This window comes from Muscardinus avellanarius (genome assembly GCF_963383645.1).
Source record: "Muscardinus avellanarius genome assembly, chromosome: 1".
NCBI lineage: Eukaryota > Metazoa > Chordata > Mammalia > Rodentia > Gliridae > Muscardinus > Muscardinus avellanarius.
Window position 1 is genome coordinate 28295973 of NC_137786.1, and position 13419 is coordinate 28309391.

The 13419-nt window shown below is 45.4% G+C and overlaps 1 protein-coding gene across 1 annotated transcript in view; it reads left to right on the top strand.

Moving 5' to 3' along the window:
* Positions 1-7105, top strand: part of PDZD2 (PDZ domain containing 2) — a gene marked incomplete at both ends in the record, with an annotated part of 280449 nt that extends 273344 nt beyond the window's left edge. Inside the window, 4 exons of the mRNA XM_080699919.1 lie at positions 817-918; positions 2078-2348; positions 5680-5814; positions 6939-7105. Coding sequence (XP_080556045.1) covers positions 817-918; positions 2078-2348; positions 5680-5814; positions 6939-7105 — 675 coding nt within the window. The remainder of the gene's footprint in view (positions 1-816; positions 919-2077; positions 2349-5679; positions 5815-6938) is intronic.
* Between the last annotated feature and the right edge of the window lie 6314 nt (positions 7106-13419).

Below are 13419 nucleotides of genomic sequence, written 5' to 3' on the forward strand. Positions count from 1 at the left end.
TCTCGCTAAGTTGCTGGACTGGCCTTGAATTTGTGATCCTCCTGCCTCTGCCACAGCCTCCCAGGTATCTTAGATTACAGGTGTGCACCACCTCACCTGGCAGCAGGCTTTATATATATATATATTTTTTTTTTTACCATATTATGTATTTTATGGACTGCTAGTTAATTAACTGCACCTGCGTGGCCTTGATGTACTTTTATACTGCCTCTTGGCATATATCATTTTTGCAGTTGTGGAAGCTGGCTTTTGTTCAACTATCAACTTAAAGAATTATAGGATAAGAAATTCCCTTTATGGTAAAATTATGTTCTGCGATCAGATTTAGAGACACAATCTGGTGCCTCAAATGTTTTGAAGACTTGGGAATATTTTTTCAGAAGGAGTGTGCTAGGGATTGAAGCCAGGGGCATTTTACCTCTGAGCTACATCCCCAGCCTTTTTTTATTTTTTAATTTTTTTTAAATAGGGTTTATGTTGCTGAGGCTGGCCTTGAACCCGTTATCCTCCTGTCTTAGCCTCCGCAGTACTGGGATTATAGGCATGAGACACCCCGCCTGGCAAGACTCGGGAATTCTTAACAGCCCCAAGTCCCCATCGCGGTTCTTATTGCCATTCCCTGGGTTCCACCGCTACAGTGTGGAAACACCACCCAGGAGGGGTACGGGAGGGTTGCGCGGGGACTCCTCCAGCATTTCTTAAGAGCTGGGAAGCAGTGCCGCTGCAACAAGCACTGACAGGAGGACTGGGTCAGAGCGTCGTACTCGTGGCACACGGAATGCATGGTAATTCCCCCCTCTCTCCTCTCTTCACTAGAATGAAGAAGATATTTGCTTTATAGTCTTGAATAAAAAAGAAGGCTCAGGTCTGGGATTCAGTGTGGCAGGCGGGATGGATGCGGAGCTGAAATCAATCATGGTAAGTGACAGTGTGGCCGGGCTCTCAGAAAATCGCTCCTCAGGCAGCCGCAGGTTTGGATCAGGACAGACTCCGCTCCGCGTTCAAAGACTGCTGAGTCTCGTTTCCTGCTACCAACATAGAAATGGAAATGTGGAGAAAGTCGTACATTATATTTTCACTGGCAAAGATAAGCATTTTTAGCACATGGCTGACATCATGTATAGGCCAAATGCCAGTACACAGAAACCTAGTGTGTGTGTGTGTGTGTGTGTGTGTGTGTGTGTGTGTGTGTTGCTGGGGATTGAACTCAGGGACATTCTACCTCCAAGCTACACCCCCAGCCCTATCTTTATTTTTTTATTTACTTTTGTTTTGAAACGGGGTCTCATTAAGTGGTGGAGGGCCTAAGTTGTTGAGGCTTGCCTCAAACCCATAATACTCCTGTCCCAGCCTCCAAAGTACTGAGATTACAGGCGTATGCCATCTACATTCTTTTTCTTTCTCTCTTTCTTTCACTTTTTTTCTTTTTCTTTTTGCAGTACTGGAGATGGAAACCAGGGGCATTCTACCTCTGGGCTACACGCCCAGCCCTATTATCTATTCTTTATTTTGAAACAGAGTCTCACTAAGTTGCAGAGGGCCTCACCAAATAGCTGAGGCTGGCCACAAACGGCAATCCTCCTGTCTCAGCCTCCCCAATGGTATTCCAAGTGTGCACCACCATGTCTGGCTATCTACATTTTTATAAATTTGCCTAAATATCTTATATAAGCACTAGAAACACACAGTATCAATTGGCCAAAGTTACATTTACTTATAAAATCACTTCCTTTTGAAGAACAGTGACAAAATTTTGTAGCACTGAGAGGCCTTTAGACTATTACCAAAGCCACGTTCATTGAATAATCCCAGGTCTCGGCAGCCTTTGTACCCCTGTTGCCCCATGGATGCCAGGCGCATAGCAGATATTGACAAGAAGTTGAGTGAAAAATATGTGCAGATGCTGGTGTTGACATTTGTAATTCCATGCCTCACGCTGAATGTGTTTTTGATAAACTATGTATTCATATGATTTAGAAAACTCGTCACTAGAAAGTTTCTTCACTACGGATTTGCAGTTCCCATCTGGCTGTCATACACGGATTTGGCTTTCATTCTCTTCCTTCTGCCAACCCAGGTCCACAGGGTGTTTTCTCAGGGAGCGGCTTCACAGGAAGGGACTATGAACCGAGGGGATTTCCTTCTGTCTGTCAACGGTGCCTCACTGGCCGGCTTAGCACACGGAGATGTCCTAAAGGTTCTGCATCAGGCTCAGCTGCACAGACATGTCCTCATGGCCATCAGGAAAGGGAATGACCAGCCCAGGTCTTCCGCCAGGGAAGAGCCTCTCGTGGCCAATGGAAAGAGTTCACTGTCCAGGAAGACCGTGCCAGTGGAGCCCAGAACCGGTAAGACAGCAGTTCAGCAACCAGCAGGGCGTGAGCAGCTGGGTAGACAAAATAGTGGATTGGACACAAAAAAAGATAATGGCAAGGCTGGGCATGGTGGTGCACGATTGTAATCCCAGCATTCAGGAGGTGGAGACCAGAGGATCGAAGACAGCCTCAGCTACTTGGCGAAGCCCTTCGCACCTCATTGAGACCCTGTTTCAAAAAATAAAAAGATGAAAAAATAGGGGCAGGGGTGTATCTCGGAGGTAGAATGCCCCTGGGTTCCATCCCTAAAACTGTAAAAAAAAAAATAATAATAATAATAGTAATAATAATAATAATGGCCAATTCCTGGGCCAGAAAAAATTAAATGTAACCTAGCATTTTGGGATGCTTCTTACAAAAGCAGTGTTAGCAATAATTAAAACCCCAGAAGTTAAAGCCACACTTTTGCAAACTTAAGATGACTGCTTGGAAGCTTCTCTAAATATCCTAAGAAGAAGCCTTTTTATATTTATATCTCCTTGTTAGGACTTAAGTGGCTGGTAAGTAAAACATGGAACTCTTGAGAGAGGAGAATCAACACTGAAGGAGAAATTCCAGATGTGTCCTTGGGAAACCTCAAGGTTTGGAGTCTCTATTTTCAAAGAAACAGAAATGAGGAAGCATGTTTTTGCATTTGAAAAGAGCCAGAAGAGCTTGCTGGGAGGGGTTCACGGCAGCTTTCCTCTGCCCTCACAAGGAACCTGACAGTAGGTCCTGGCTGGTTACACCGCAGAGAAGCAGGCTTCCAGGGTGTCCACTGCCTCTGCCTTCAGGAGCGACCTCTCTCCGCAGTCCAGAGGCAGATGAGGTGCGCAGTTCAGGGGGCACTGCCTTTCAGAGGAGCCCTTTGTCTCTTCGCAGCATCTCTCCTGAACGCCTCTGCTCAACTTAGCTTCACTGTGGCCTGAGCCTCTTGTAAAGGTTTTGCTTGATCAGAGGACACACTCTTCCCGTCCAGGTGCCTCCCAGGGCCCTGTCCTCAGCTCTCCTCCTGCTGCCAGGGCACCCCTGCTTCCTGGAGAGCAAAGTCCTTCTCAATGTAGGGAGGCGACGGACCGGTGACACTCACCCTTGCCCAGCACTGCCCGCTGTGGAGTGTGTTTCCAGTAGGATCCTGGGCACTCAACCTGTCAAAGGCACTTAATCTTAACAGCTGCCAGGGCTTTTGAGACTCATGAATTCAGATGCAGAGGACTATCCTATCATTAATCATGACATATTTCTGTGGCACCTTCCAGGCGTCTGGTCTGGAACCAGACCCTCCAGAGCTATCAAGTTGTAAGCACCTGAAAAGCACCCTGAGGACTTGAGCTTATTCCGGCTCTACTATATGCCCGCTCTCCCGTTTCCCAGCGCCTCCCTGCTCCTTTGCAGTCCCTCCTTACCACATGGCAGCATCTGACTTGGGCCTCCTGCAATATGCTGCACATGCAAGACACCTGGAGGGCCTTCCAAAGTCCTGAGGCGCAGAAATTCTCCTCTGAGGAGGGGGACCAGGCATCAGTACCTTTTCAGTGCTCTCAAATGATTCCATGAGGCAGAGTTGAGAGCCACTGTTTGTTTTCTCTTTATCTTTTTATTTTCTTTTTTTTTTTTTCAGTACTAGGGATGGAACCTAGGGACCTTCTACCTCCGAGCTATACCCTCAACCCTATTTCTTATTCTTTATTTTGAAACAGGGTCTCCCTGGGTTGCAAAGAGCCTCACGTAGTAGCTGAAGCTGGCCGCAAACCTGCGAGCCTCCTGTCTCAGCCTCCCAAATGTTGGGATTACAAGCGTGCGCCATCATGCCTGGTGCTTGTTTTCTCTTTAATAGCAGGTAGAATCACCTATTGAAATATCGTGCCACTCCCGATAATACTAAATGTCCTTCAGACCACGTGTTGGCGCTCCTGAAACCACAACAGTGGACTGGCCTTAATGTTCCAGGGTGAAGAGTCTTAGCTCTGTCTCAACCCTGAAGAATATGCTAGGTGGGCAGTTTAATCTGCCTGTGGATGAGGTCACCTTTGCCACTCGGCTCTAACAGCCTCGGCTGGAACAGCACCTGAGGGAGGAAAATTAAAAGGCAAGTTTACGGCCCTACTCAGACCCCAGAGTGGTGCCAGGCGGTTGCTGTGGAGTTAACTCTGTGGAGAGTTAACACCTCTCCCCACAGCAACAGCCAGCTGTCAATGAAGGCAGCCAGTGTGTGAGGACAGCAGCACCGGCAGGCAGGGCACGGAAGGAAGCTCCGCCTGGTCCCAGGGAGCCTGAGTCAATGACTCCGGTCTCGCAGGAGGCCAGGCACAGCCGGGATGCTGATTTCGGTGCCAGACAGTGAAACTCTGCTGCCATGGTAGCCAGGGTTGGCAGGAAATGGAATATGCTTTCCTTAGTGTGACTTCCCTCCTTACTGAAATATGTTCCAGCAGTGCAGGCTTGACAAGAGCAGGTTTGTCTCTGGGACTCCTGCTTGGGCACAAAGCATTCTCCATGCCTGCACCCAGCCAGGCAGGCAGCCCTACCCTGGAAGGCCAGGACCCTGTGTGCCAGGCTCGGAGGCCGTTCTAAGCACCTAACGGTAGACGGGACTTGTGGGTGCCAGGAAGATATGGATTTGGGGAAGACTTCTGTTTGGTACTGGTGGTTGAACCCAAGCTCTTTTTTTTTACTTTTACTTTCTGCAGTACTGGGGATGGAACCCAGGGGTATTGTACCTTCAAGCTACAACCCCAGCCCTATTTTTAATTATTTTATTTTTTTGCGGGTCTGGGGATGGAACCCAGAGGCATTTGACCTCCGAGCTACATCCCCTGCCCTATTTTTTTTCTTCTTTATTTTGAAACAGTGTCTAAGTTGCATAGAGCCTCACTAAGTAGCTGAGGCTGACTGCGAACCACGATCCTCCAGTCTCAGCCTCCCAAATGCTGGGATTACAAACATGCACCCACACCTGGCTTAATTCTTTGTTTTGAAACAGGTCTCACTGAATTGCAAGGGCCTAAGTAGCTGAGGCTGGCCACAAGCCACAATCCTCCTGTCTCAGCCTCCCAAATGCTACGATTACAAGCATGCGCCACCTACCCCCAGCTTAGGGTCTCACTAAATTGCTGAGGCTGACCAAGAACCTCCTGTCTCAGCCTCCCAACTACTAGTATTACAGGCATAATCATTACCATGCCCAACTTGGGCTGACTTCTTTAAACAGTGAGTTCTTGAAACAACAGTGATGTAGATGAGGATTATAATGGTGCAGAAAGTAACACATGGGGGGCCATGGACGAGTGCTTATTTCTGTCCTGACCAATGCTGTCATCTGCAGGGAGAAGCGGTGCTGCCCCAGACGCTCTGTGTGTGGAAGTGCTCAAGACCTCTGCTGGGCTGGGATTGAGTCTGGACGGAGGGAAATCATCTATGTCTGGAGAGGGGCCCCTGGTCATCAAGAGAGTGTACAAAGGTAGCATCCTGGGAAGCTGAGTCAGCCTACCTGTTTTCTTTCTATGTCTTGAGAAATCAGTGCCTTCTGCTTGGAAACCAAACTCATTTTCCAATTTTTAGATGTCTTAAATTACTTTGTGACATACAGGGCTTATTCCGCGGTGGCCCTGTTGTCTCTTACACGTTAGCACTCGTGTTATCCACATAACCGTTGGGTAGGTACCAAGCTGAGCGACACCATCAGTCTTGCCAGGCAGGAGCACTGAACGCCGGCCAACTTCAGGGTACCAGCCAGGTATCTGTTGACAGGTGGAAGCTGCTCTCCTGGGCTGACTGGTAATTTGGACTTTCCTGACTTTCTTTGCCCACCTTCCTCTGTATTTAGTATTGTTCCTATTGATTGTAGGTCCTTAGCTAGTCTGAGTGCTAACCCTCTGTTGATTAAGTACATTCAAATTATCTTCACCCCTTGTCAGCTGTTCATATTTGGGGTGGGGGAGGAGGCTACAGAGTTAAATTTTCATGTTGTTCAATGTGTGCATGTGCGCGCACGCGTGCACATGTGGCACTGGAGATTGAATCCAGAAGCATTCTACCTCTGAGCTAAACCCCAGCCTAATTTTATTTCTTATTTGGAGACAGGGTCCCACTAAGTTGTAGAGGGCCTCAATATGTTGTCAAGGCTGGCTTTGAACCTGCGATTCTCCTATCTCAGCCTCCCAAGTATCAGAATTACAAACGTGCTCCACCATGCCCGGCTTCCAGTTTATTTTTAATTTCATTTACTTTGTGTGCGTGCTACCAGGTTTTGAATACAGAAGCAGCCTACCTCCAAGCTATACCCCAGCCCATTTTGAAACAGGGTCTTGCAAGGGTGCCGAGGGTCTTGCTCAGTTGCTGCAATTGTCCTGGAACCTGCGATCCTCGTCTCAGCCTCCCAAGTACTGGGACTATCAGCGTGCGCCACCACGCCCCACTAGTTCAACTAATTTTATTGGTATTTGTGCCTTGTGTCTCAAAAGTTTCCTTAGGAATATCGACGTATCATTTAGTGCTTTTTCTCATTTAAATTTTAAGATGGGGGGATGATGGATAGCACGTGCATCTGTGGCTTGTTCTGACATTCTGTGTGTGTTCTAACAGGTGGTGCCGCTGCACAAGCTGGGACAATAGAAGCTGGAGATGAAGTTCTTGCTATTAATGGGAAACCTCTGGTCGGGCTCATGCACTTCGACGCCTGGAATATTATGAAGTCAGTTCCAGAAGGGCCTGTGCAGTTAGTCATTAGAAAGCACAGGAATTCTTCATGAATTTAAACAAGAATCTCCTTTTCTCGGCTTTCTTACCTTAGCAAATCAAGACTTTTAGAAATGACGGGTTTCAACAGTGCTATACACGAGGACCATAACACTCTCCGAGTCTATGCCCATACGTGAAGCCTAGCCTACTGTGTTGCAGCCGAGGCGAAGCTGAACTCTGGAAGCCTTCCCACCCGATCACCTGGGCAGCGAAGGCTCGTTCTGTTCCCAGTGCCTGTCCCCTCCTTTTGTGTGTGCAGTGGGGATACAAGAGATGACACACCCACCTCCATTTAAGACACCTTCATATCCCTCTTATGCCTATCCCCACATACTGTCCTGGGGAGTAAAGGCCTGCGGGGTGACACAACGTCACAGCTAAAGAGACTGCCATTTGAAACAATTCCGTAAGTAAATGGCACTGCTTTCAGGCACAGTCCAGGGGAGGAATAGCTGTATGTAGGTCTGTCTGTTACCCTGGGGGGAAAAAAAATGAGACTTAAGGAAAATAAATTATGACCTGTTAGGCTGAGCTCAGGAATTATCCAAAAAATGCAAAAGCAAAGTACAGAAAGTAATTATTTTTTAATGAATATAATGTATAATGTATGGATACAGAGTTCAACTCTATGGGTTACTGACTCTAAAGTATTAATCATTTTCTATTTCTGCAAGTTAAAGTCAAAAGGCTGTTTTACAGAATAACAGTTCCAAGAGACTGTACCACACAGCCGTGAGCTTCGCTGTCTCAGGGAGGCTGTCTCAGTTCCACATCTGAAAGCACCTTGCATCTAGTTTGCAAACTAGGAAACTTGTCTTGAGTACACGCGTGAACTCAAGACGGGACACCACCAGAGCCGACAGACATCAGTCACACTGGGTTTCCATTTCTACATTTCATGTACTCCAACCACTAATTTAAACTACATTTCTAGGACTCAAGCATCTCTTCAGTGTCCTTAGACTTCTAAGCATAGGCATCCTGTTTATAATCCAAATCGAAGAGCTTAAAGTCCTGCTGGAGAAACTTTGGTTTTTCTCCTCATTCCCAGCACACTTAAGAAATGCAGTATTTCTAAGTCCCGGACCTCTTTTCTTGACCTGGTCTAACAATGTCAGAGCTCTACGGTGGTTGACTGAAGCTTTGCCGTTTCTGCTTTCTCATCTTAGGAATTCTTCCTTTTGCCAAAAACGTTTTTCTGCAGCAGATGCTGTGCCTCACGCTGCTTGTGAAGCTCCCCGGGCGCCAGGAGCTTCTCTGAAGTAGCCATTCCCATTCGATGAGCCAGTCCTTGTCCCAAAGCTGGCTTTTCTCGCTTTGCGCTGAACCTTACTTTCCTAAAATTCCAAAGCCTCGTCAGCCTCACTTACCAAAACGTGGTATGAATGAGGAGGAAAATAGAAAAACAGGGTGGGTCACCGTCAAGGTAAAGAAGCTGTAGTACTAAAACCCAAATCCACAGGCGGTGTGGGCCAGCCTGCTGAGTCCTGGGAACACGGGTGGAGACTACATTTGTCATACCTGCACACGGGGCGCTGGTTTATGTTGGTTTCTTTAGCGTACAGCTGGGTGTATGGCTGCGAGCCCCGGATCATGGCGCTGCCTTAGCTGTCACCTCTGTACACCATTTTTCTGAGTGACCAATCCTGCTAAACATTCATGGAGTTGACCCAAACAGGTCTCTCAGAGGGAGTGAAATATCTGGTTTGTCCAAGCCCAGATTTCTCATTTTTCGACAGGTTATACAAAGAAAAATGTACTACAAAAGTTAGCTAGAAAAACCTGATTGATTTAGCGTCTACTTTTCATTACAGTTACAGGTAGGATACTATAGAAAGTCAGTGCAAGGTGCATGCTAGGTTGTTTTTGAAGTCTCTGGGGTCAATTTTGTGGTTTCTGCTGCTTGCCTAAAAGACAAGAGACTCTGAAGTCAACACTGAAAACCATTTTGCCTCTACTCTTACTCTGCCTACTAACAAGAAATGCACGGCCCTGTGCAAACAGACAGGACTCTAGCACAATGGCGTGGTCTCCTTCCCGAGACCCTCTTCAGCGTATCTGAAGAGGACAAGGGTAGGCCTCTAGTTTACCACTCTATGGTAAAATCATCAGCCGTTTCTCTACTAGATTCTTGCCAGAAGGGCCCCTTGGCCAAGAGTAGAAGTTTAAGGGAAGAAGCAAAAGCTAAACTGTCTTTGACCCTGAGATAGAAAGCTATTTATTTGTCTTCAGTGTTCAAGGCATGACTAGTATTTCCAGTTAGTCTAATAAATTCCCACACTCCCTGAAGTGAACACTAATCATATTGTTCTACTAAAACTTTTTTTTAAAGCTAGCCATTCATTCACAGTAAGCTATGAGGGTAAATATATAACATGTAAATCGTAGTTGCAAGAACATACCGTGAAGGCCAGAGGAGGTTGGGACTCCTTTCCATCCTCCCACATGCATCTCATCAAATCGTATGGTTGACTCATTGGCACCCCACCTGTTGTATATTATACGTCATCCTTTATTTATGTAAAATAAAATGCCTTATATATTAAAGAGTAAGTGCAATAATATGAGATAGCCTGTACATTTTTTAAATGTCGTTACCAAGTTATGTAAATCCACATCTCTGTAAACAACTTTTTTAAGTAATTTTAAAAAAATAAAAACTCTGCTTACTACTTCTTTTTTCATTGTTCTGTAGTTACAGAGTAATAGTAGCAAGATAAACAAATGTCTGCTTGTTATCTATTGGTTAAAAGGTGACTGGAACCTAGGCACAGTGTCATGCGTCTATAATCTCAGTACCTGGGAGGCTGAGACAGGAGGATCACAGGTTCGAGGACAGCCTCAGCAAGTAGCGAGGCTCTAATCAACCTAGCGAGACCCTGTTTTCAAAATACAAATAAAGTAGTTCTGATTGTGTACCTCAGAGGTAGAATGCTCCTTTCAATGAAGTAAGAGAGAGCTGTTCCTGCTCATTCCCCCAAACATCTCAGAGATTAAAATCAGCTGGTGTACACCTTCCCACTCCAGGCCTTAAGGACTAAATGAACAATGCCTAAGCAGAGCTACAAAGAATCTGCCAAAGACCAATCTTGGGCCGAGCGGCGGGCTTAGATCTCACCTAATCCTGATGGGGTCTGTCTTACAAATATAACTAGTAAAGGGAAGGGCAGAAAAGGGGAGAAGATGAGATGACAGGGAGGGAAAGAAATATGCAAAAGGTGCACACATGCAAGATACAGAGAAACCTTGGTACACAGCGACGCCGAACCAGACGCGAAGCCCCACAAACCCCGAACAAGCGGGTGGAGGCAAAGCCCCACTGCCGTCACCACAGACCGACCTGGACCACAGCCTGCAAGGGAGGCAGCAGGGATCGTGACCCAAACAGGTCTCTCAGGGAGAGTGAAGTATCTGGTTTGTCCAAGCCGAGAGCCGACGCCACCGAGCACGAGAGCTCAGGGGCCGCGCAGGACAGCAGCAGATGGACCTCAAGTTTTCCACCCTCATCATGGACAGTGTAGGCAGCTCTGCCCTCAAAGCCCCACACTGAGAAACCACTGGAAACAACCCAAAGTGGGCAGGACAAGAACAGGGGTCAGGAATAAGAAGGCTCAGAAGTGGATGAGGGGAGCAGACCTAGAGATTTCTGATAGTAAACAATATATCTTAGCACTCTACCGAAACAGAAAGGAAAGCTGACAACTAATGTAAGCCAATCTGACCCACATCTCTCCCAAAAGAAAGTAAAAGTAATCCGTGTGAAAATGAGACATAAGCTGGATGCCTATAAATCCCAGTATTTAGGAAGCTGAGACAGGAGAAATCCAAGTTCAAGGCCAGTCTCAGCAATTCAGCGAGGCCCTCAGCAATATAGTGAGACCTTATTTCAAAATAAAAAATACGGCTGGGCATGATGGTAGATGCCTGTATTCTCAGCCCTTGGGAGGCGGAGACAGGAGGATCATAGGTTCCAGGCCAGCCTCAGCAACATAGCAAGACTCGCATGACCAAGTTAGACCCTGTTTCAAAACAAAAACATAGAGCCGGGCGTGGTGGTGCACCCTTGTAATCCCAGCACTTGGGAGGCTGAGACGGGAGGATCAGGGTTTGCAGACAACCTCATCTACTACTTAGTGAGGCCCTTTGCAACTCATTGAGACCCTGTTTCCGAAAATAAAGAATAAAAAATAGGACTGGGGGTACAGCTCTGAGGTAGAATGCCCCTGGGTTCCATCCCCAGTACCACAAAAAAAATAAAATAAAATAAATAAAAAGGGCTGAGTGTATAGCTTGGAGGTAGAATGCTCCTGGTTCATTCCCCAACACATAATAAATAAAAGAAATAAAAGAAAATTTTTTCAAGTAAGAGCAAGAAATACCATCCCTACAGGCAAGAGCACACCAGGGGCAAGCCCAGGAAACCAGTAGGAACCATGACCTGGTACCACAAAATGTACTAAAATACATCAAGAAATGACAAAGTATGACTAACACACACCAAAACTAGAGAAATTCAGAAGTTAGGTAAAATACAGGATCAAGCTAAATAATTTCACAAGAGTCAACTAGAAAAATACAATACATATAATGCTAAGTGAAATAACCAGACGTAAAAGGACAAATACTATTATAATCTCACTTATGCATAGACTCTTAAATAAAAGTCAATCTCAGCCGGGCGTGGTGGCGCACACTTGTAATCCCTGCGCTTGGGAGGCTGAGACAGGAGGATCGCACAGGTTCGAAGCCAGCCTCAGCTACTTAGTGAGGCTCTCAGCAACTTAGTGAGACCCTGTTTCCAAATAAAATATTAAAAATGAGGTCTGAGAGTATAGCCTGGAGGTAGAAAACCTCTGGGTTCCACCCCCAGTACCACCAAAAAAAAAAAAAAAAGTCAATCTCAGCACAGATAGCAAAAAAGTGATTTACCAAAAAGGATGAGAAAAAAGATATTGATCAAGGGGTACACAATTTTATTTTTTACTTTTGCGGAACTGGGGATTGAATCTAGGGGCATTCTACCTCCAAGCTACACCCCCAGCCCGAATTTTTATTCTTTATTTAAAACAGGGTATCGCTAAGTTGAGGAGAGCCTCAGTAAGCAGATGAGGTTGGCTATGAACTTGCGATCCTCCTATCTCAGCCTCCCAAGTACTGGGATTACAGGCGTGCACCACCATGCCCGGCTAGGTATAAAATTTGATACTGAGGAGATAAGTTGTATAGTGACCCACTGCACAACATGGTGACAACAGTAATTTCTGAAGTGCTAAGAGAGTACGTTTTAAGTATGGGAACATTCTCACCACACGCAAAATCAAGGTGACAGACATATTAAATAACTTGTTTGAATCACTCTATAATGTATACACAGATCAAAATATCACATACTCCTTAAATATGCACAATTATTTAACAATTATAGGCACACAGTAAAATAGATGGTTTCTTTCCATAAGTTCTTTGTAAGGTATACAAAGTAAACATCCAATTCTACTTTGAAACTTGCTGAGTAAATTCTAAGAATTTATCCTACTTTTTCTCTATGAACTAAACTAAAAGGTGATGTAGACAAGGTAAAGCTTAAAATATCACCACTTTGCAAATCCAATAGCTGGCAGGATCTGAGAATTCAACAGCAAGGTTGCTAACGTGGCAAAAGCAGACACAACGAGGTTCCTGATGGAAATACACACCAGCAGTGAAAAAGCATCGCCTACACAAAGAAACTGAATCCATTAAGCCTCCAGCCAATTACCCATTCTTGGGAAATGTAAGAAGTCAGGGAATAAATTATACCATGCAGATAAAACCAGTAAAATTTAAAATTTCAAAAACCACTTAACAAATGATCCAATCTCACCAACAAATATTTTGCAAAGGAAAAACAACAGATGAACGAACCTACACATTAAAAAAAAAAACATAAAAGAGCAAATGCAAAAGATAAAACAAATCTCTCTTAAAGATGCACATTGAATCAGGACAAGTGTTTCCTCTTATGAGTTAGGATGAATGTACTTTGGAAGAAGCCAAAGTCTGCTTCTATCCATCTCATGACCTGAGTTATGACTGAAAGCCTATCTACCTTAAAGTAATTCATTAACCAGCCAGGCATGGGGCACACACCTGTAATCCCAGTTCTTGGGAGGCTCAGACAGAAGGATGGCAGGTTTGAGGCCAGCCTCAGTGACAGAGCAAAACTCTCGCAACCTAGTGAGATCCTGTTTCAAAACAAAAGATACAAATGTATTAACCTAAGCATTTATTTACATGTTTTACCATTTGTATTTTAATCATAATTTTAGTAAAATGGTTGTATGCA